This window comes from Triplophysa rosa, linkage group LG12 (assembly GCF_024868665.1).
Source record: "Triplophysa rosa linkage group LG12, Trosa_1v2, whole genome shotgun sequence".
Taxonomy (NCBI): Eukaryota; Metazoa; Chordata; class Actinopteri; order Cypriniformes; family Nemacheilidae; genus Triplophysa; species Triplophysa rosa.
The window spans coordinates 25779560-25799970 of record NC_079901.1 but is presented as its reverse complement, the minus strand read 5'-3'; the positions used below and the strand labels follow the sequence as shown (position 1 = coordinate 25799970).

Sequence of the window (20411 nt, the reverse complement as noted above, 5' to 3'; positions counted from 1 at the left end):
GAGTGTACAAGCGTCACATGTTTCTATTGTGAGGGAAGAGAGGCTCACCACTACTGCCAAATCACATTTACACACATTCTGTAGAGTCCAATGAACATCTGTAGGTCAGAGATGTTTTTCTCTTCCACATTTGCTCAGACATCATCCACAAAATAATAATAAATCTCACCTGAGTATTTTCACGTGCTGCGACTTGTGATTTGGATCTGACCTTAATATAACCCTTCCTAGTGCACTGTTACGTAACAAATGATTAGGTGATGTTTGTTTTTTACTTTAAACCGATCCAAGCCTTCATATTTTCTAATATATAAAACATTTTATATTTTAAAGTTCAGTTCCATCGTGTAGATATTTAAGTTTACTGATGCAAAGACCAACAATGAGTTTCACAAAGTGGCAGAATTCAAACGTCAACCTTATACTATGACGTTAATTTGAGTCAAAGTGACAACATGTCTCAAGCTTCACATCTCAGTGAGGGAAATTTTAATAACTTACAAGTTACAATGAGAAACAAAACAAGCAGCTCGTTTTAATAATGATCAGTCATGATGACAGGCAAAAGTAGAAAACATTGAGGGTCACAGGTGTCGGTAATGTGACCTCTGACTGTAGGAATCATGAACGGATTTACGTTCGTCACCGCGGTCAGACCAGCGCCGGTTGTAGCGCTCCTGCGGCCGCTGATCCGGAACTCTGGAGCGAAAACACACGCGCGTGTATTAAATAACACACACAGCTATATTCATTTGTTTAAACAGAGAGCAATATCTCTTTCCACTTAACATTACCGTTTATCTCTGCGTCCACGCGCTCTCCAGTCTTCCAGCACCGGCGGTGGGTCGGCCGCGCGCTCCCGATACCGCTGAAACTCTACGTCCTCCGCACAGAACCTGGATGCGAACTGCGCATTATAGTCAGCAATGCGAGACATGTCTCCTTTAGAGAAAACTCAACGTTAATTCACAAATAAATAACGACACAAAGCGTGAATTTATTTAGTGAAAAAGCTAAGCACTACACCCTTATCTGCACAGAACAGCGAGTCAGCGACGCGTGGTGTGCAACTGTTATTTCGGTCCCTCTTGGTTTGTCTAAAGGTTCCGCTCGATTCTGTTCCTTTTTCCTTCCCACGCGTCGCAAGTCATTGATATTTTTCTTTGTAAATGAAATGAGACTCTTTATTTGTAATTACGTGTGTTAATTATTTAATACGACTTCGATGTAGTCTGCACCTCCACGAATGAGGAATTGTCTGGCACGTCAGCTGTGTTATATACAGACGGCGGGTTTGTTTTCTGTGGCTTTAATTAATAATGCAGATCAGTCGGATCATTTGACGCGCGCGAGTCCAGCGATGAGCCGTTTCGTCTGAATCCTGCAGCGGAACCTTTGCTATTCTGCAGAAATGTAAGTCCTTATAAGTTTAATACAGCCGTAAAATAAAGTTTATTAAGTAAAACATGTCGACACGGCGTTCAGAGTGTCGATATAAAGCGTGTGAGTGCGTGTATAGACTTTAATATTTTATAGTAATAAAATACTTGTCATGGCCCATGTTATCGCAGATACACTGTCTGAAACATGCCATAAAGGGTATTTTAAGTGTGTGCGCGTGCCTTGTGTGTGTGTGTGTGTGTGTGTGTGCGTGCGTGCGTGCGTGCGTGCGTGTGTGTGTGTGCGCGCGCGTGTGTCCGTGTTCATGACCTAAACCTGAATGCACACCAACACATGGGGACTCGTGTCACCGTGGGGACCAAAATTGAGGTCCCCATGGGCAAAAAAGCTAATAAATTGTACAGAACAATATTTGTAAAAAATCAAAAAATGCAAAATTTGTTCTAAGATCTTTAGGGTTAGGGATAGGGGTTAGAATATACAGTTTGTACAGTATAAAAACATTACGCCTATGGACTGTCCCCACGGGGATATAATAAACCAGACATGTGTGCGTGCGTGCGTGCGTGCGTGCGTGTGTGTGTGTGTGTGCGCGCGCGCGCGTGTGTGTGTGGGCAGATCCACGGCGAGTCTCACTGTCTTTCAGTTTGAATTGATGATTATCCGCATCGAACTCAACGCACACGCACAGTCATATATATATATATATATATATATATATATATTAGTTAAATATTAGAAGCGGATCAAAATTCTCGCGTGTCGTTGTGAAAGCACGACAGAATCCTGGAGTTTAGAAATCTAGAAATATCTGATGCGCGATATTCTTCGTGACTGTAACTGTTACAGACGAGAGAAAAAGAGATCTGATCTCCAGTCAGTAAAATGGGGTAAGTCTGATCTTAAACTCTTTTGTCTTAAACCCTTTATGGTCAAATGAAAGTGCAAAGGTTGAAGGTTAACGTTTGTTGCGCGAGTGACGGAATTAAATCTGAAAAGTTGATATAGATTAGACGTTAAACTGGATTTGACTCACGTTGACGGTTGTGACGAGTGCGTGTGTGTGTGTGCGCGTTCATGTTTGTATATCCCGGTGGGGACCTAAACCTGAATACACACCAACACATGGGGACTCGTGTCACTGTGGGGACCAAAATTGAGGTCCTCATGGGCACAAAAGCTTATAAATTGTACAGAACAATATTTTTTACAAATCTAAAAATGCAAAAAGTGTTCTATGATCTTTAGGTTTAGGGATAGGGTTAGGGATAGGGGATAGAATATACAGTTTGTACAGTATAAAAACATTACGCCTATGTACTGTCCCCACGGAGATAGTGTGTGTGTGTGTGTGTGTGTGTGTGTGTGTGTGTGTGTGTGTGTGTGTGTGTGTGTGTGTGTGTGTGTGTGTGTGTGTGTGAAGGTGTGAGGATTGTGTGTTTGTACAGCATGTCATTTTGGGCTTTTATTGGTGTGAATATTCTGCAGCTTTCAAATAAAAAGCAGCCTGAATATGGGTTTATTTAACTACTGCACCACTAGTTACACGTACGTGCGTGCGTGCGCGTGTCAGAGAGAGAGAGAGAATGTTGTGTGTTAGAACAAGCTTGAGCACAGTTGTGTTTCTTAAGAAGCTGTAGGACCAGTTTGTGCGGTCAGATGTGTTTCTCACACACAACATCATCATTGAAGATCACAAGAGCTCAGTCTTAATTCACAGATTGTGTGTTATTGTTGTTAGTCATTTCTTTAAGTAGTGTGTTCTCATTCCGAGTGTTCCTCTAAATAATGAGATTGTGTCCAGTTGCTTTGAATCAGGATGTATGAGGGTTTCTGTGAGATTGTGTTTATTTTACTGATGTGTGGTTTGTTGTTTAGCCCCAGGCTGTTATAGATTAACCTTATTCACCACATAAACCTGTTACAGCTCTCTCTCTCTCTCTGTGTGTGTGTGCGTGTGGTCGAGGGGTCGAGCGAGGGTCTATATAAAGCCCTTCAGACTGCAGCTGATCTCCAGTTACATGAATGGAAATGTGGGAATGGCCATCCACAAAGCAACTGCAGTGCATGCGTTACAGTACACGTGTGTGTTGAGAGAACTGAATCCTAGTGTTTCGTGTGTAGTCAGTGGGTCCGGTCAGGCCCAGAGCTTCTGTTAACAGATGGTGTTGATCACTCACAACCATCTGCTTCTCTTCTGTCAATGACTTGAACTTCCAGCACGTTACCTGATTTCACTGCACTTCTGTCACACACAAATGACCGTCAGTGAATGCTGTCAGTGTTCATTAATGCTTGTCATCTGTGAATCTGCTGTGACGGATAAGGGCTTTTATGATTGGGTTCTCCTGGAGTTTCTGGTGAAATGAATGGGCAGATGTCAGTCCGGTGCTGCTGGCTCTCGTCTTTGAGGTTTCTCTTCATGTGTTGTGCTTCATGACATCACCAGCAGGGATTAGAAGGTTAATAAGTTGGTGTATGAGAAGCCAAAGAATGAAGAGGAATGTGTGTTGTGTCCAATAACCTCGCAGAGCCCCACCTACTCTTTACTGTCCCCTCCAATCAGAGCTGTGTAAGGTCAGAGTTCAGGTGGGAATGTGCGTGTGCAGGTTGAACTGCATTCCTGACGTGTTTGTGCTGAGGAACGTGATGTGATTGGGTGCTTACCTGAGTCGCATGACTGATGTCATTTCTTCATGTCTATAAGGAAAGCGCAGTGCCTGTTATCAGAAGGAATATGATGTCGTCATCTCTGAATTGAACAGGAATGATTCCATTGGCTGTGCTGAAGGTTGGACACAAAGAATAATTTCTGATGAACTTAACGTTAAAGGAGTCATATTGCAAAAAAGGAATATTATTGTTTGTTTTAGATGTAACGCAATGTGTATACACCACTTAAAGTTTAAAAACCTTGTATTTTCCCCACACCGTGCATGTTTGTATCTCGTCTTTGCTCCGCCTCTCTGAAACGTGTGGATTCTTTACAAAGCTCATGGCTCTGAAAAGCGAGGTGTGCTATGATTGGCCAGTTCACCAGTGCGTAGTGATTGGTGGAATACTGCAAGCATTTCACGGAAATGTAACGCCTCTTACCATGTTCGGAACATCAGGTTCCAAAGCAATTGTACTGACAGACGATACAATGAGATTTACAATTACGCCCACCTTAACTACGTGTAGATTTGGGCGGTCTTAGTCAAATCATGTTACGTAGATTCTCCGGGGTGTGGCTACACAAGGCGTTTCAAGCAGGTCTGGGTGAGCATTCGCTTTTACATAGAACGCATCTTTTGTTCCCACACTTTCATTTCTGCAATTTTACACGTCTAATACATGCATGAGCAACTTATAACACACCAAAGACACAGAAAAACACGCCATATGACCCCTTTAACTTCTGTAGTGTTTATTCTTGATTCAGTCATCAGTCACAATAATGTCTTCAGCGTTTTCGAGAGATTTCATCAGGATGGTGTTTTAAGACATGTGTAGGACTTACAAATCCACCCGACTGCCCACCAACAGAAGTTTACTGTTGTGAGTGATGGTCACTAAAGTAGAAGAAACTGTCAGCTGTGATTCATGATTGTGATTGGACAAGGGTGGCACATATGTTTGATGTTTAATATTTATGATTTTGTTAAGCAGCTGATTATGTAAGGAAAGGCTGACTGTTCATATCTTTCATCAAATTGTGTGTGTGTTTGTCAGGGAGCAGCCCATCTTCACCACCAGAGCTCATGTCTTCCAGATCGACCCCACCACCAAGAAGAACTGGGTTCCGGCCAGCAAACAGGCCGTTACAGTCTCCTATTTTAATGACAGCACACGCAACAGCTATCGCATCATCAGTGTGGACGGGTCAAAGGTCAGACTCATCTCTTACACTTCCACTGTTTCTATAGAAGGTTTATGATGTTTTCATCTCCTCTATCTGAGCTTTAGTGTGCGTGCGTGCGTGCGTGCGTGCGTGCGTGCGTGTGTGTGTGTGTGTGTGTGTGTGTGTGTGTGTGTGCGTGCGTGCGTGCGGGCAGTTGGTAGCGAGAGAGCTCACTAGTGTAGGATGGCGACACACACATACACACACGCACATACTTCTACATGAATCATGTTTACATGTATTTCTTCAGCAGTTGTGTTTGAAGTGCAGTGAAGTCGGGATGTTGTCTCTACAGCACCACAGAGAATCACGCAGCTCACACACACGGACACCACGGTGCTCTGAGGGTCTCCCTCTGCTGTGGGTTTACCGTTCATGTTGCCATGGAGATTTGTATCCGTCCTTCAGTATGAAGGCAGCACTGATGATGTCACAGCACAGACCTGCTGTTGTCATTCTCTGAGAACAGATACATGAAGAATCACACACACGCAGTGAGGTGAACACGTGTACGTTGGATTTCAAGAACGACACCCAAAATCACCCAATCAGAAACATAGAAACTGTCGCCAGACTCGAATGAGTGTGCAACTTTATTCCAGAATTTTTTGTCTTTATTTAGCTCAATATCAGTTTTCTACTTTTTGGCACATTGACTTTCCTTTCTAAAAGGAAGTGACATGAATGAACAAAGAGAGCGTGTGTTTATTAACCTTTAAAAAACAGAAGACGCCACACTGATCCTAAAACACCACTCCAATCACAAGAACACATTTGATTGAAAAACTTCACATCACAGCATCAGAATCAGAATAGGCTTTATTGGTCAAGTATGCATCTATTGTAGAAAGGCAGCCGGTCCTGACGCTGTTTCTCCTGCAACTTTACCTAGACTCTTGCCCCGAACCGGACTCGAATATTTAATTGGTCGTTAAAAGTGTGCAGAGTTCCAACATGTTTTAAGGCAGCTATAATTATTCCCGTGCCGAAACAGCCGAATATTAGCTGCTTGGATGATTATAGACCAGTGGCCCTGACATCGGTCATAATGAAAATCTTTGAAGGATTGGTTCTTAAAAATGTTATTACAACTGTTAGTTTGGATTCTCATCATTTCGCTCATCGGGTCGGTTTGATGATGCTGTTGTTCTGTGTCTTCACTCAATTCTTCAACATCTTGAGACTCCCGGCGCTTACGTTAGGGCTCTTTTTGTTGATTACAAATCTGCATTTAATACAATCATCCCAATCAGACTCTTTGCTAAATTCCTTCTCTTGCTCTGTGGATTTTGGAGTTTTTACAGTGCCGATCATAAGTTGTCAAAATGAATAACATGATTTGGAGTGTGGGAGGCTGTGTATTGTCTCCAGTGCTATATTCCATGTACACATTGCGAATCATTTACAATCTTCAAGTCTGCAGATGATACTACAATAATTGGTTTAATAACTGATAATGATGAAACTGACTATAGACGAGAGAGGTATCTACATTGGTTGAATGGAGCCAAATCCACAATTTGAAATTGAAGGTTCTTAAGACAAAGGAAATGGTGTTGGACTTTCGACGGGGTAAAAATGCTAGGATGCCATAAACTATTAATGACCAGGCCATCGAGATTGTTGAGAGGGTTAAGTTTCTGGGAACCACAATATCTGCATAGTTGGAAGTGGCAAGACAACTTGAAAGGCATTATTAAGAAATCTCACCAGACTAGAGACAATATTTTTGAAGACAACTAAAGAAATTCTGAGGATTTAAAGTTGGTATGGGCCGATTCTACAGAGCTTTCATAGAAAGGGTGCTGTCTTTCATAGGCTGTGATGATCTTACCATGATTGGTGACATTTACAGTATGTCTCACGTTTGCAGAAAAGGGTTTAAAAGTTGTGAGAGATTCCACGCATCCAGCCAGATATCTACCCATTCCTTTACCCTCAGCAGACGCCTTAGGACAATTAAAACTAGGTCTTCAGGTTTCTTGAATGGTACCCTATTGTATGATGGTCCGTGTCCTAAACTCATCTGGTTTCGTTGCATCTCAACTCAACTCAACTCAACTTTATTTATATAGCGCTTTTACAGTTTTCATTGTTACAAAGCAGCTGTACATGAGACACATTGACTACAAGCAAAACAATCAAAGTTGTACCTGCAAAAACAAGAAAAGGTTGAAAACACAGAAGACAGACACACCCACACACAAAACACTCCACACACACAACACACACACACACCAACACACACAGACACAGAGACACACACACACACACACACACCTACGTACACAGACAAGTACGCACACACACACACGCTCAGTGAGAGCACACATTTAGGATAAAGGAGAGAGAAGCACAGGTCAAATATAGCAGATAATAAATTCCTATATGCAATATTAATGAAGTAAAACTTTAAGATTCTAAAGCAGCCCCCCCGGTCAGGCAGATAGTGCAAAAACAGTATGCAAACGGTGGCGAGGAACCCAAAACTCTAATCGAGAAAAAAAACCTCAGGAGAACCCAGGCCCAACCAGGGGATTCCAGTTCCCCTCTGGCAAAAGCTGCTGCCTCTGCACAAGCTCCAGAGAACTTGCACAACAAGGCTAAATAAAATAAATAAACTTAATAATAAAATAAATTATAGTTTAAGATTATCATTAATAATCTAATAGCATTTGAAGTTTTGTGGTGAAGACATGTCAAGAGACCGCGTCCTTCTTTATCCAGCTCTATCATCTCAGCTCTTGTCAGGTCCCCACTTCCCATTCTCCGCTCTACCATCAGGTCAGGCCATGAACTGCATCCTGCTCGCTGTGGTAACCTTGGAACAATGAGACAAGACTGGCTGAGAGTAGAGTACTGTTCTGTACTCTTTGATGCAACAAGTACATCAGTTGTGTTTTTGGTTCCGGTTGATCTAACTAATGCAGCCTAAACCCTCTGAAGATTTATATTATGGAAGAGTAGTGTATGCAAGATTAAAAAGATGCGTCTTTAGTCTAGATTTAAACTGACAGAGTGTGTCTGCCTCCCGGACAGTGCAGGGAAGACTATTCCAAAGTTTAGGCGCTAGATAGGAAAAGGATCTACCACCTGCACTTGATTTTGAAATTCTAGGTATTACCAACTGACAGGACGCCTGAGAGCGTAATGCACGTGAAGGACTGTAATACAAAAGGAGTTCATTCAAGTACTGAGGAGCTAAACCATGTAAGGCTTTATAGGTAATAAGCAAGATTTTAAAGTTAACGCGATGCTTTATAGGTAACCAGTGCAAGGTTGACAGAACCGGGCTAATATGTTCATACTTTTTTGTACGTGTAAGAACTCGAGCTGCCGCGTTTTGGACCAATTGGAGTTTTTGTAATAAGCCTGCAGGGCAACCACCTAACAGTGCATTACAGTAATCTAGTCTTGATGTCATGAATGCATGAATTAACTTCTCTGCATCTGCGATTGACAGCATATGACGTAGTTTAGATATATTCTTAAAATGGAAAAACGCAATTTTACAGGTGTTGGCGACGTGGCTCTCAAATGACAGATTACTATCGAATAGAACGCCAAGATTCTTTGCTGACGACGAGGGTTTTATGGAACATCCGTCAATAGTTAAACAGTATTCTTGGTTGTTACTTATAGCAGTTTTCGGTCCAATAAGTAACACTTCCGTTTTGTCCGAGTTCAGTAATAAAAAGTTGTTACTCATCCAGTTTTTTATATCGACTATGCATTCCATTATTCGATGGAACTGCTGTGTTTCATGAGGCTTCGAGGAAATATAAAGTTGAGTATCATCAGCATAACAGTGAAAGCTAACTCCGTGTCGCTTTATTATATCTCCTAGAGGTAGCATGTATAATGCGAAGAGCAGAGGCCCTAAGACTGAGCCCTGTGGTACACCGTACTGGACTTGCGATTTGCGTGACACCTCATTGTTTATTGCTACAAATTGAAAACGGTCGGATAAATAAGATTTAAACCATTTCAAAGCTATTCCCTTAATGCCGACATAATTTTCGAGTCTATGTAGGAGTGTGCTGTGGTCAATGGTATCGAATGCAGCACTAAGGTCTAGCAGCACCAATAACGAGATACAACCTCGGTCAGACGCCAATAGCAGATCATTTGTAACTCTGATCAAAGCAGTCTCTGTACTGTGACATGCTCTAAATCCAGACTGGAATTCTTCATTGATGTCATTCCTTTGGAGGAAGGAGCATAATTGAGCATCTGTATATCACCTTGTATAATGGTGTAGATAATTAATGCATGTACGTATGTTAAAAATGTGCTTTTGTTGTCTTCATGAATTAATTGTGGTTGAGCACACCAAGAAAATTCCAGATAAACTGTTATTTGGCAATCAATAAAATAGTTATCATGCACACAAGGAATTTGTTGTGGCTACATGAACAAAAACAGCGCATTTTAATATGTGGCCTCGTGGGCAGTGCTCCAACATGTGGCGCAGTTGCGCATCAGGCGACCCAAGTTCAAGTCATAGCTGGAGGTCCTATCCCGACCCCACCCCCTTCTCTCTCCCATGTCACTTCCTGTCGTCTCACACTGCACTGTAAAAATAAAGACAAAAAGGCCAAAACGAAATCTTTAAAAAAAGGATAAAAAGGTGTGATGGAAGTTATGTGCAAGTATGTGTATGTGTAGATTGTACATTTTTATAACCCTAAACAATATAAATAAAAAATGAGGGCTGTCAAACGATTAATCGCGATTAATCGCATCCAGAATAAAAGTTTGTGTTTACATAATATATGTCTGTGTACTGTGCATATTCATTTTGCATTTATAAACACATACACATACACACTTGTATATATATTTAGGAAATATTTGAATGTATTTATTTATATTTACCAATAACTGAAATTCTATATCAACGTTTATTCATTGTTATATTTAATATTTTTCTTAAAAATACGCATTGATGTGTATGTGTTTATAAATACAAAATGAATATGCACAGTACACAGACATATATTATGTAAACACAAACTTTTATTCTGGATGCGATTAATCGCGATTAATCATTTGACAGCCCTGCAAAAAATATATATATACAGTATATGTACATTTACATAAACCTTACTGTAATATATTGCACTGACACAGATAGGTAGTGGTGGATGTGCTGACTGTTCAAGGTGGAGAAAAAAGCGTTCTTGTGCCTAGATGTTGGAGTATGTAGGGATCTGTAGCATCTGCTTTGTGTCTTTGAGGGTGTAACCGGCCCGTTGAGTTCTTGGAGATCCTTTCAGCTGCGTTATTATTTGGTGGCTGAACCAAACCAGACCGTGATAGCTGTACACAGGACTGACTCGATAACAGCTGTGAAGAACTGTGGCATCGGCTCCTGCGGTAGGTTGAATTTGCTCAGTCGGCGGAGGAAGTAAAACCCTTGCTGGGTGTTTTGGACAATAGAGTCTATGTGGATCTCCCACTTCAGGACTTGGATGAGATGGTAGTGTCCAGAAACCTGAAACTCAGTGCTATCAAGAATGGTGAGGTGAGGGAGTGATGGGCGCTTCCTCCTGAAGTCTAGTGTCATCTCCACAGTTTTGAGTGTATTCAGCTCAAGGTTGTCTTGACTGCTGTTCAGCCTCTCTCCTGTATGCAGATTCATGGCCAATGACCGTGGTGTCATCTGCAAACGTCAAGAGCTTGACAGAGGGCTCCTTTGAATTGCAGTAATGGGGAAAGAACACGGCGCTGATGGTGCTGATGCTAGATGTGAAATTCCCCAGCCTCGCTAGCTGTTGTCTGTCTGTCAGGAATTTAGTAATCCTCTGACTGGTGAATGTGGTGGGTACAGATTTCTGGGTGAGTTTAGTCAGAAGGATGTTTGGTATGATTGTGTCGAAGGCCGAGCTGAAGTCCACAAACAGGATCCTGATCCTGTATAACGTATCCCCATTTTGACTGCATCTTCCACTGACCTGTTTGCCCGAGAAGCAAACTGAAGAGGGTCCAGTGATGTTCTTTAGGTGGGTTAGCACCCGTCTATCAACCGACTTCATGAGCACAGACATCAGAGCCACAGGTCTGTAGTCGTTGTGCCCGGTCATCTTGGGGTTCTGGGTTTGAGGCACGAGGGGGCTATGCACTGCTCCAGAGATGTATTAAAGATCCGTGTGGAGAAGGTTGACAGCCGATCAGCACAGGCCTTAAGATCTGGGCCTTTAGCTTTCCTGATCTTCTGTTTCTGGGCACACATCTTCTTCACAGAGAGGATGGTTGTGAGTGGAGCTTTTTTAACCCTGCAGTAAAACTCTGGACCACCGATGGCATCTTGTAGCTGGTGACGGCTTTCAGGCCTTTCCACACTGAAGCAGGGTGATTCGTTGAAAACTGGCTTTTCAGTTTTTCAGAGTAAAAAGTGCTTTTTCGGTTCATTATTCTGCTCTTGTATGATGAAATACACCCAACCTGCAGTTCCGTTCTAAGATTGATGTTTGAGTGCGTTAATATTACAATGTGTTGATTTTTTTCAGGTCATCATCAACAGCACAATCACCCCCAACATGAACTTTACTAAAACATCGCAGAAGTTTGGTCAGTGGGCTGACAGTCGGGCGAACACGGTGTTTGGACTCGGCTTTGCCTCTGAACAACAGCTGTCCAAGGTCTGACAACACACGCCACGCACGCACAGTTTACACATGCCTCTTAACCCTGATTTCTGAGATGAGTTTATTCTCTTTCTTTTATTTCTTTGCAGTTTGCTGAGAAGTTCCAGGAAGTGAAAGAGGCGGCGAAACTGGCCAGAGAGAAATCTCAGGAGAATATGGAGACGTCCAGTAATCAGTCACAGGTGACATCAGCATCATCATTCACATCTTGATGTTTTCCTTGCGTCTCTGCTGTCTTCTGTCTGCATCCATGCAAACCTGTATAAGCACTGTAAACAACACGCAATACAATTGTCAAATTGCAATAACAAGAAAAACACTAAGAGCACATGAACACATTCTCACACACACACACACACACACACACACACACAACAAGGAATGATGAATCTGTGGGACTGATAGAAACCTGTTCACTCAGACACCTGTCACATTGAGTCTTATATTTGTGTCTTCCTTCCGTCAGGAATCTGGGCGTGAAACTCCAGTTGCCAATCAGGTGTCCAGCCTTAACGGAACCGACGATGAGAAGATTTCACACGTTGGCCCAGAGACTCCAGAGCAGAAGAGCGAGAATGACCTCCTGAAGTCTGTTGTGGATCAGAGGTAACACGTTGACGGCAGGTGTTTAACTGTTCTATTGAAATGATCTCATTCATTCACATTCAGTACTGAACCGTACCAACCGTCAAACGTCTGCAGACATGCAGTATGTCATTGTGATGTGATGTAACCACGTGTTGATGTCAGACTCTGTGTGCTGTCTGATCCTAGAAAGCTGGAAACGGAGCTGCAGACGCTGAAGGAGAGCAACGCTCGTCTGGTGGACGCGCTTCAGGAAGCAAATAGCAACACAGACAGCTGGAAGAGTCAAGTGAGCAAATGTCAGGAGGAGAACACCGAGCTGAGGAAGCGAGTGAGTGACATCACAGCTTCACTGCTGTGGACGATCATCTCGTATGATCACGTGATCCAATTAAACACGCGTACGTGTGTGTGTAGGTCTCAGAGCTGGAGGTTCAGTGTCAGGAGGTGAATGTGGAGAGAGAGAGAAACGCTCAACTTACCGTCAGGATTCATGAACTGGAAGTGGATCTACAAGACAAACAGCAGGTGAGTCTCTCACACACACACACACACGTGTTCCGCGCATGCGTGTCATAACAAGCACATGTGATTATGTTTTTCAGGAACTAGAGAACCTTCGCAAACAGGCAGAAATTATTCCACAGCTCATGACCGAGTGTGAGAGCATTACAGCCAAACTACAGGTAAACTGACACACAGCATGCATACAGACAGACATAAACTCTAGAAATATATGGAGCCAGAAATATGACAAAACAATCTGAATTTGAATTTTGTAAATCTGAATTATTGACAAGTGTTTTTTAACAAAACTGAATATTATATGGGAGTTAAAATAGTTTTGAATTAGATTTTGATTTCGAATTTGAATTTTTTTTACTTGAATATTGAACATTTGAAATTTAACACAATTGTTTTTTTTAAGGCAGAGTTTTATAGGCATGCATTTTCAAACAACATATTTTTTGCTCTGAATTCTTAGATTGCAAATATCCTTTTTTTTTTAATACAGCCTCACGTTTTCAAGATGAAGAAGAAATTCGGAACATCAAATTCAATTTTCTAAAATTCAAAACGCAGAAATTCAGATCGTACAGAAAGTAGGTCAGAGGTCGTCCACAGGGAAGAGTAGAAGATCTCGGAAAAGTCAAACGGAGCGCTTTGGCCACAATGGCCAGTTATTTGTTCTTATTATCCAATCAAACTCCAAACATGCTGTTTTGGAGAGTGGAACTTCTTACATTGCAATAAAAAGGATTTACATTTTTCAAATTGCGACCACGCCCACAAGACTACACGGGTTGATCGTTTGTTGTTGCTGCAGCATAGCCAAGCTCATACCGCTGCAATCTTAGGCAGCTGCCCGGGATGTGTGCGCTCACTGCCTGCGTTTTTGCCTGCTGTGCCTCCACTGTTTGCGCTCACTCCCAGCGTTTGCTGTTGGTGCTTTTACCCACAGTGTGCTTAGTGCACGCTCGCTGCTAGCTGCCCCACTATGCGCGCTGGCTACGAGCGTTTGTGGGTGCATATACATTTAATATATTAGACATGTATACAATTTTTATAAAGAACGTTTGTGGGTCTAAATATAGCCTACTTTGTCAACGCAAAATAAAAAAGCTATCAGTTTATGCGTTTTAGTGAATACAGTCTAAATGAAATAAAAATAAACACATTTTCTATCTACTATACAGTAGCCTGCGAAACGAACGCAGCAAAATGCACCTGGATATTAAGGTATGGCGTTTTCATATATTACTCAACATATTATTTATAGTGAACTATATCCACAACAAACTTACATTATATCCTGAGGAATAAATGCTCTCTTGTTATCATTATCAAAATGTTTAATCTGCATGAAACAGAAAGTGCATAACCATACAAAAACACGAACATCATGGTTGCTTTACTGACAAAACGGGAATATAACATAGATCGATAGATTAGTTGGTTCAGCAGAACGTCCAGTCATTGAATGTGTGGTGTAGTGGTCTGGCACAGCAGTTAGGTGTGTGCTCCTTTCTGACTGACAAAGACTGGAATCGGCTCTAGTCATAAGAAAAAATCTTTACGTGTGTTGTGTCCAGATTGTTTCAGCTGGTCGTTAAATGTGTCCTGGATCAAAGTTATAGCATTTCAATACTATTACACACTATTTTTTTATTACAAAAGTTATTATTTCAGTCTGTAGCTTACATAGTTTATTCATTTTCTCTCTATTGTAGCATTAAATGTTATACATAACTTTTATTGCAGCGTGCCACGTACTTCATTAAGTGGGTTTCCATCACTTCGCATCAGAAACGAGTGATGGAAACGCCAAATTTTGAATTAAAAACCCTTAATTCGCAAAAAGTTTTTACGCTCGCTTGCCACGTAACTGCACTATGAGATGGCGTAACCTGACTAACCAGAGAACTGATCTTGTTACACAGCATGAGAAATGTTGCGGTCATTCTTAAATGCCTGAGCAAAGTCGTCAAAGTATTCTGTAATTGCCTCTTAGAACTGTCACGACGGTTTCCCAAACAGCAGACATCCACAAAAGCACCGCATTTATTGTGTTTCGTAATCGTCTGCTTGAGCAAGTATTATTCTATATGAAAATCATTATATTCAGTGGCTTCTCTTACTTTTCTTACTGATATTTAGTGCCAGTTTATTAGGAAGTGACGGTTGACTATTTGGATGGAAACGGTGCTTATTCGAAAATGTTTTATGCGATATTCCAATTTTGCGCATAAGCTAAATTCGCAACTTTGGATGGAAACCCGCGGCTATTATTAGAAATAATATGTTGAGTAATATATGACTGAAAACGCCATACCTTAATATCCAGGTGCATTTTGCTGCGTTCGTTTTGCAGGCTACTGTATAGTAGATAGAAAATGTGTTTATTTTTATTTCATTTAGACTGTATTCACTAAAACGCATAAACTGATAGCTTTTTTATTTTGCGTTGACAAAGTAGGCTATATTTAGCTTAAGATGGAGGTGTGTTCGTTTGCTAAATGAAAATCTTTTTGTTTTAATTGTACCTCATTGCTACTTGTACTTCATATAAATAAATGAATAAAAGTACTTTAAAACTGTAGTCTTTGTCATTTAAAAAATGTACATAGAAATAACACAACAATAGCTTTTATATTTTTCTCCTAATTTCTTTTATCTCATTGGTTGTCTGTGTTCAGTCTTTAGCTGTGAACACATATCTACCCAATATGAACAACTACTGAGCACAACTGGGGCATTGTCAACCATTATGATCAAATTCCATTCATAATATAGTGAATTAATAATAACATGATTAATGTTTACGACTGGCATGCTGGCTGCACTGACAAAAAAAATTCCTTTAGCCAAAGAATAGACAAGAGTACTATTACACACTATTTTTTATTAAAGTTTTTATTTCAGTCTAAATGCAGTCTGTAGCTTACATAGTTTATTCATTTTCTCTCTATTGTAGCATTAAATGTTATACATTACTTTTATTGCAGCGTGCCACGTATGTCATTGACTTTGCAAGACCCAAAAACGTTCTTTATAAAAATTGTATACATGTCTAATATATTAAATGTATATGCACCCACAAACGCTCGAAGCCAGCGCGCATAGTGGGGCAGCTAGCAGCGAGCGTGCACTAAGCACACTGTGGGTAAAAGCACCAACAGCAAACGCTGGGAGTGAGCGCAAACAGTGGAGGCACAGCAGGCAAAAACGCAGGCAGTGAGCGCACACATCCTGGGCAGCTGCCTAAGATTGCAGCGGTATGAGCTTGGCTATGCTGCAGCAACAACAAACGATCAACCCGTGTAGTCTTGTGGGCGTGGTCGCAATTTGAAAAATGTAAATCCTTTTTATTGCAATGTAAGAAGTTACACTCTCCAAAACAGCATGTTTGGAGTTTGATTGGATAATAAGATAAGATAAGAACAAATAACTGGCCATTGTGGCCAAAGCGCTCCATTTGACTTTTCCGAGATCTTCTACTCTTCCCTGTGGACGACCTCTGACCTACTTTCTGTACGATCTGAATTTCTGCGTTTTGAATTTTAGAAAATTGAATTTGATGTTCCGAATTTCTTCTTCATCTTGAAAACGTGAGGCTGTATTTTAAAAAAACTGGATATTTGCAATCTAAGAATTCAGAGCAAAAAATATGTTGTTTGAAAATGCATGCCTATAAAACTCTGCCTTAAAAAAAAAAGCAATTGTGTTAAATTTGAAATGTTCAATATTCAAGTAAAAAAATTCAAATTCGAAATCAAAATCTAATTCAAAACTATTTTAACTCCCATATAATATTCAGTTTTGTTAAAAAACACTTGTCAATAATTCAGATTTACGTAATTCAAATTCAGATTGTTTTGTCATATTTCTGGCTCCATAGAAATATTTCATGTGGTTATATCCGATTAGCCCCTCAAGAGACCCAAACAGTGACGTCAATCAGGAACAAACCTGAACTGATTCTTTGGAGACGGTCAGATGAGTGTCTTAGTAGATTCTTGAGTAAGTGACTCGGGGTTTAGGATTGAGTTCTGAGTCACTTTGGATAAAAGCATCTGCCAAATGCATAAATGTAAAGTTCAGCTGCATACAACCTATGTGAATAAGTTTCACTGAAGTCTTTATGTTCAGAAGAAATGTAATATTTAGGGAACCCTAAGCAAAATGCTTTCACAATTACTATAAACATTTTCGGTCACTATAGTAATCTAATACATAAATAAATGTAGTAATTTGTGTGAAATCGTGAGAATGACCAAATCAATATTTAGACATTTAGGAAATATTTTACATCTGTGAACACACCAAAAGGTGAATAACATTTTTTTATTAACTGTTTATCTTCTTATCGGAGAGACTGTTTTTCTATTATAATTTATATTTCAGGACTCAGTTTTAACAAATGAAATGTGTTTAAAGAAGTAGCAGCTTTTTTTGTCTCGGTTTAACATTGCAGCTGTCTGCGTTCCATCCTTTCGTCTAACTTTAGACCTGTGAAGTGTTCACACTAGAACCTCTCAAGTTCAGAATGTTCATATAAACCAGCAAACGTCTGTGAAACACTTCAGTAGAGTCGAGATAGTTAGAGAGGAAGGGTTTGTTTGTTTGTTTGTTTGATGATTGTCTGGTTTATAGTGGTGATGTCATGACTGTGGGAGGGGTTTGCTCGCTCATGTGAATCATTAAACAGCCCTGCATTTGGAAACGGTTGAATTCAGTGGAGCGCATAAAATACCTATAAACGTCTTGCATCCAGTTTGTGTTTTATAACCGTGTGTGTGTTTGTACGCGTGCGTTTGCTTTTTACAGGCGGCAGAAGTGACCAACAGAGACATGAGTGAGAACATGAAGCTTCTACAGGCTGAAATCGACACCAACCAGCAGAAAGAGAGAAACATGAAGATGGAACTGAAAAAGTTCATGGATGTTCTGGACGGAAAGATCGATGAGTTACATGACGTTCGCCAGGGGATGTCTAAACTGGGCATTGATAACTAAACACACACACACACACACACATTCTCTGTGTGTGTGTGTGTGCGCGTGTTTGTCATGTATGACTATTGATGGTCTGTCAGATGAGTCACACACACGAGTGTATTCTGGTACTGTTGGACTGAAGGGAGATCTCAGGGCTTCATGCAGTGTGGAATTGTTTGATATGCACACACATGCATTAACTGCAAAATCACAAAGTGCCTGACGGTGGCGCTCTCTGGAGTGTCCACCAGCCCACTGGTGATAATCTCTCATGGGGTTTGTTTGAAGGAAAAATGTCCCGTTTAAGATGAGGCTGAACAGCCGATTCTGCAATATTCGCCTCAGGCAACAGGACGCCGCTGTGTGTTTGTTTTTGCATAAAGAATATTCTTTCTTATTCTGCTGAAATGATGATAATATGAGCCAAATCTGCTACAATGTTAAAGAAATGTTGCTTGTATGGTGCAGGTTGTTTGTGATGTGCCCCTCCCCACCTCTGCTGATCCTGCGTGCGTGTGTGATATCAGTTGGGTGATGGGATAATTTGTATGTGTGCTTTTTTTAGAAAAATCTCTGCCTTTCCTGAGTCTTTGATGGAAGGTTAGAGTCTTTCGGCTCTGCGGGTTTGTTTCTTTAAGCTTCACATTGTGGCTAGTGTATTAACACGTGTATTGCTGTCACACCCACACACACACACACTTGTACTGAAAACTTTAAAGACACTTGACACTTTCCCTCTCTCTGAATCAAACTTTTGTTGATCAAAATTGTAAAATGAATAATTGTTGAAATATAGTTTCTAAAGGAAATCTGTGTGCTGTGATTTTTTTTTTACGGCTGTCTGTGGATTTATGAAGGTATTTTCTGTGTATGTTGATTTTTGTGTGCGTGCGTGTGTGTGTGAGAGTGTGTGTGTGTGAGAGTGAGAGTGTGTGTGTGAGAGACACTTGCAGACAGAACCAGTGGGCGTCCCGTTCTCGTCCTCTGATTGGTGAGAGGATGAGTTGCCTTAGCAACCTGCATCCCACACAGGGCTGCTATTGATTGTGTCAGTCTTATGAGTGTTGTGGTCCAGATGTTAAGATTCTCTTTATGTACATTCGTGTCTAGTTTTTTCCAGTGGTCAATTTTTGTGAAGATGTTGAAACTGTGCAAACCTTGTTTTCATAGAAACGAGAACTGTGTGAGGCTCAGGATCTTTGTGTGTTTGTCTCTCATACACGCACACAAATTGGTGAAGGAACATCTTTTCTCATGTGTGAGTGCAGAATCAGTTCAGTCTTTTACACAATTTTCCTCACATTTATTCCATGTTTCCTCATTGTTCTAGAGTGCTGCACTTTATAAATGATTCCTGTGCTCAACAAATGTTGAATCTGATTTTACTAACCAAAGGTTTGCGTCATTTTAATATATACAATACTAGATACTAAAAAAAACTATTACTTTGAGTGATTTCTTTATCTCTGGATTTTAGTGAAAATGATTTTACAAACTGTGAAACTCAACTAAACGTAGTTTATATGAAGTAAAAATGTTCAAATGTTAGGCAAGTAACTTCAACAAATAAAACTTAAAGTTAAGATTGACAGTATTCAAATTAAAATATTTAGTCATCTGCATGCCTTTGAAACCTTATGATTTAGAAATATTTAAAAAGATACATATTATAGAGCTATTTATATAATGACTGACTGAAGTGATGAATATATCTTCCAACTGCACATTAAGTTTGATGTTTGGTTGACATGTCAAGTTTGAGTTTGTCTTGTGTCTCTCAGTGATCACTGGTCATTCACATCACTGTAATTACACATACTATCCATGATGCTTTGTTTGTTTCTTTTTTTGTAACACTGCCGTTTTATGGGCCATTTCCATTTGCTTGTAAATCGTTTTGTAAGTCACTTTGGATAAAAGTGCCTGCTAAATGTAAAGATAACTTAATTTATTCACTTATTTGTTTCAACAAACTCTAACAACACACATATTTTAGTTTTTAAAATGTGTATTGGGTAGTCTCAGGTTATTACATTTTTTTATAATGGACCATGGATGCATTCTTAAACAGGCCTACAAGTATAACAGGACTGGATTTTTAACATCAGCCATTATATAGCTGCACGGTGAACATGCTAAATGCATGTGGACATAAAGCAAATTTTAACCCTACCAACTAACTGTATTTTTCAAATAACGGCTAAGAAATCATTTAGGTAACTGGACTGTATGTTAATATATTGTGGTTTTGAGATATTTGTTGCGCTGAAAAAAGAACTTGTAGAATTTACTTTAAATCCTTGTAACAATTAGCAATTTCGCATGCATATTTTTCAATTCAAGTACAACTGGAATCAAGTAAAATCTACTGAATAATACATTTAACATTTGTT

The 20411-nt window shown here is 40.3% G+C and overlaps 3 protein-coding genes across 4 annotated transcripts; 1 reads left to right on the top strand and 2 right to left on the bottom strand.

Annotated features, from left to right (window-relative positions):
* Positions 1 to 460: 460 nt before the first annotated feature.
* On the bottom strand, positions 461 to 1133 carry LOC130562538 (RNA guanine-N7 methyltransferase activating subunit-like). Its single transcript, XM_057347624.1, has 3 exons — positions 1027 to 1133; positions 795 to 942; positions 461 to 699 (listed from the first exon to the last, which is right to left on the bottom strand). The coding sequence occupies exons 2-3, from the start codon at positions 935 to 937 to the stop codon at positions 585 to 587; spliced, it is 258 nt and encodes an 85-aa protein (XP_057203607.1). The 5' UTR covers positions 938 to 942; positions 1027 to 1133; the 3' UTR covers positions 461 to 584.
* Positions 1134 to 1276: 143 nt separating this feature from the next.
* Positions 1277 to 18859, top strand: homer2 (homer scaffold protein 2). 2 transcript variants are annotated; one of them, XM_057347619.1, is made up of 9 exons: positions 1277 to 1413; positions 5116 to 5272; positions 11797 to 11928; positions 12024 to 12116; positions 12401 to 12540; positions 12709 to 12850; positions 12937 to 13047; positions 13125 to 13205; positions 17848 to 18859. In XM_057347619.1, coding segments are annotated over exons 1-9 (1047 nt in total). In that variant the 5' UTR covers positions 1277 to 1411; the 3' UTR covers positions 18037 to 18859. The 2 variants fall into 2 exon arrangements, with proteins under 2 accessions (XP_057203602.1, XP_057203601.1); XM_057347618.1 differs by lacking the exon at positions 1277 to 1413 and adding an exon at positions 2037 to 2291.
* On the bottom strand, positions 5314 to 10412 carry LOC130562535 (uncharacterized). Its single transcript, XM_057347620.1, has 2 exons — positions 10395 to 10412; positions 5314 to 9858 (listed from the first exon to the last, which is right to left on the bottom strand). Exon 2 carries the CDS (start codon positions 9138 to 9140, stop codon positions 8238 to 8240), a length of 903 nt encoding a protein of 300 aa, XP_057203603.1. The 5' UTR covers positions 9141 to 9858; positions 10395 to 10412; the 3' UTR covers positions 5314 to 8237.
* Positions 18860 to 20411: the final 1552 nt, after the last annotated feature.

Bases quoted from the DNA above. Each gene is read 5' to 3' on its own strand.
- LOC130562538 (XM_057347624.1), bottom strand. From the start codon at position 937: ATGTCTCGCATTGCTGACTATAATGCGCAGTTCGCATCCAGGTTCTGT. The intron at 700-794 runs GTAATGTTAAGT...TTTTCGCTCCAG, and splicing joins CGTGGACGCAGAGATAAACG to AGTTCCGGATCAGCGGCCGC.
- homer2 (XM_057347618.1), top strand. The intron at 12,117-12,400 runs GTGACATCAGCA...TCCTTCCGTCAG, and splicing joins CGTCCAGTAATCAGTCACAG to GAATCTGGGCGTGAAACTCC. The intron at 13,048-13,124 runs GTGAGTCTCTCA...TATGTTTTTCAG, and splicing joins ATCTACAAGACAAACAGCAG to GAACTAGAGAACCTTCGCAA.
- LOC130562535 (XM_057347620.1), bottom strand. From the start codon at position 9,140: ATGCTACCTCTAGGAGATATAATAAAGCGACACGGAGTTAGCTTTCAC.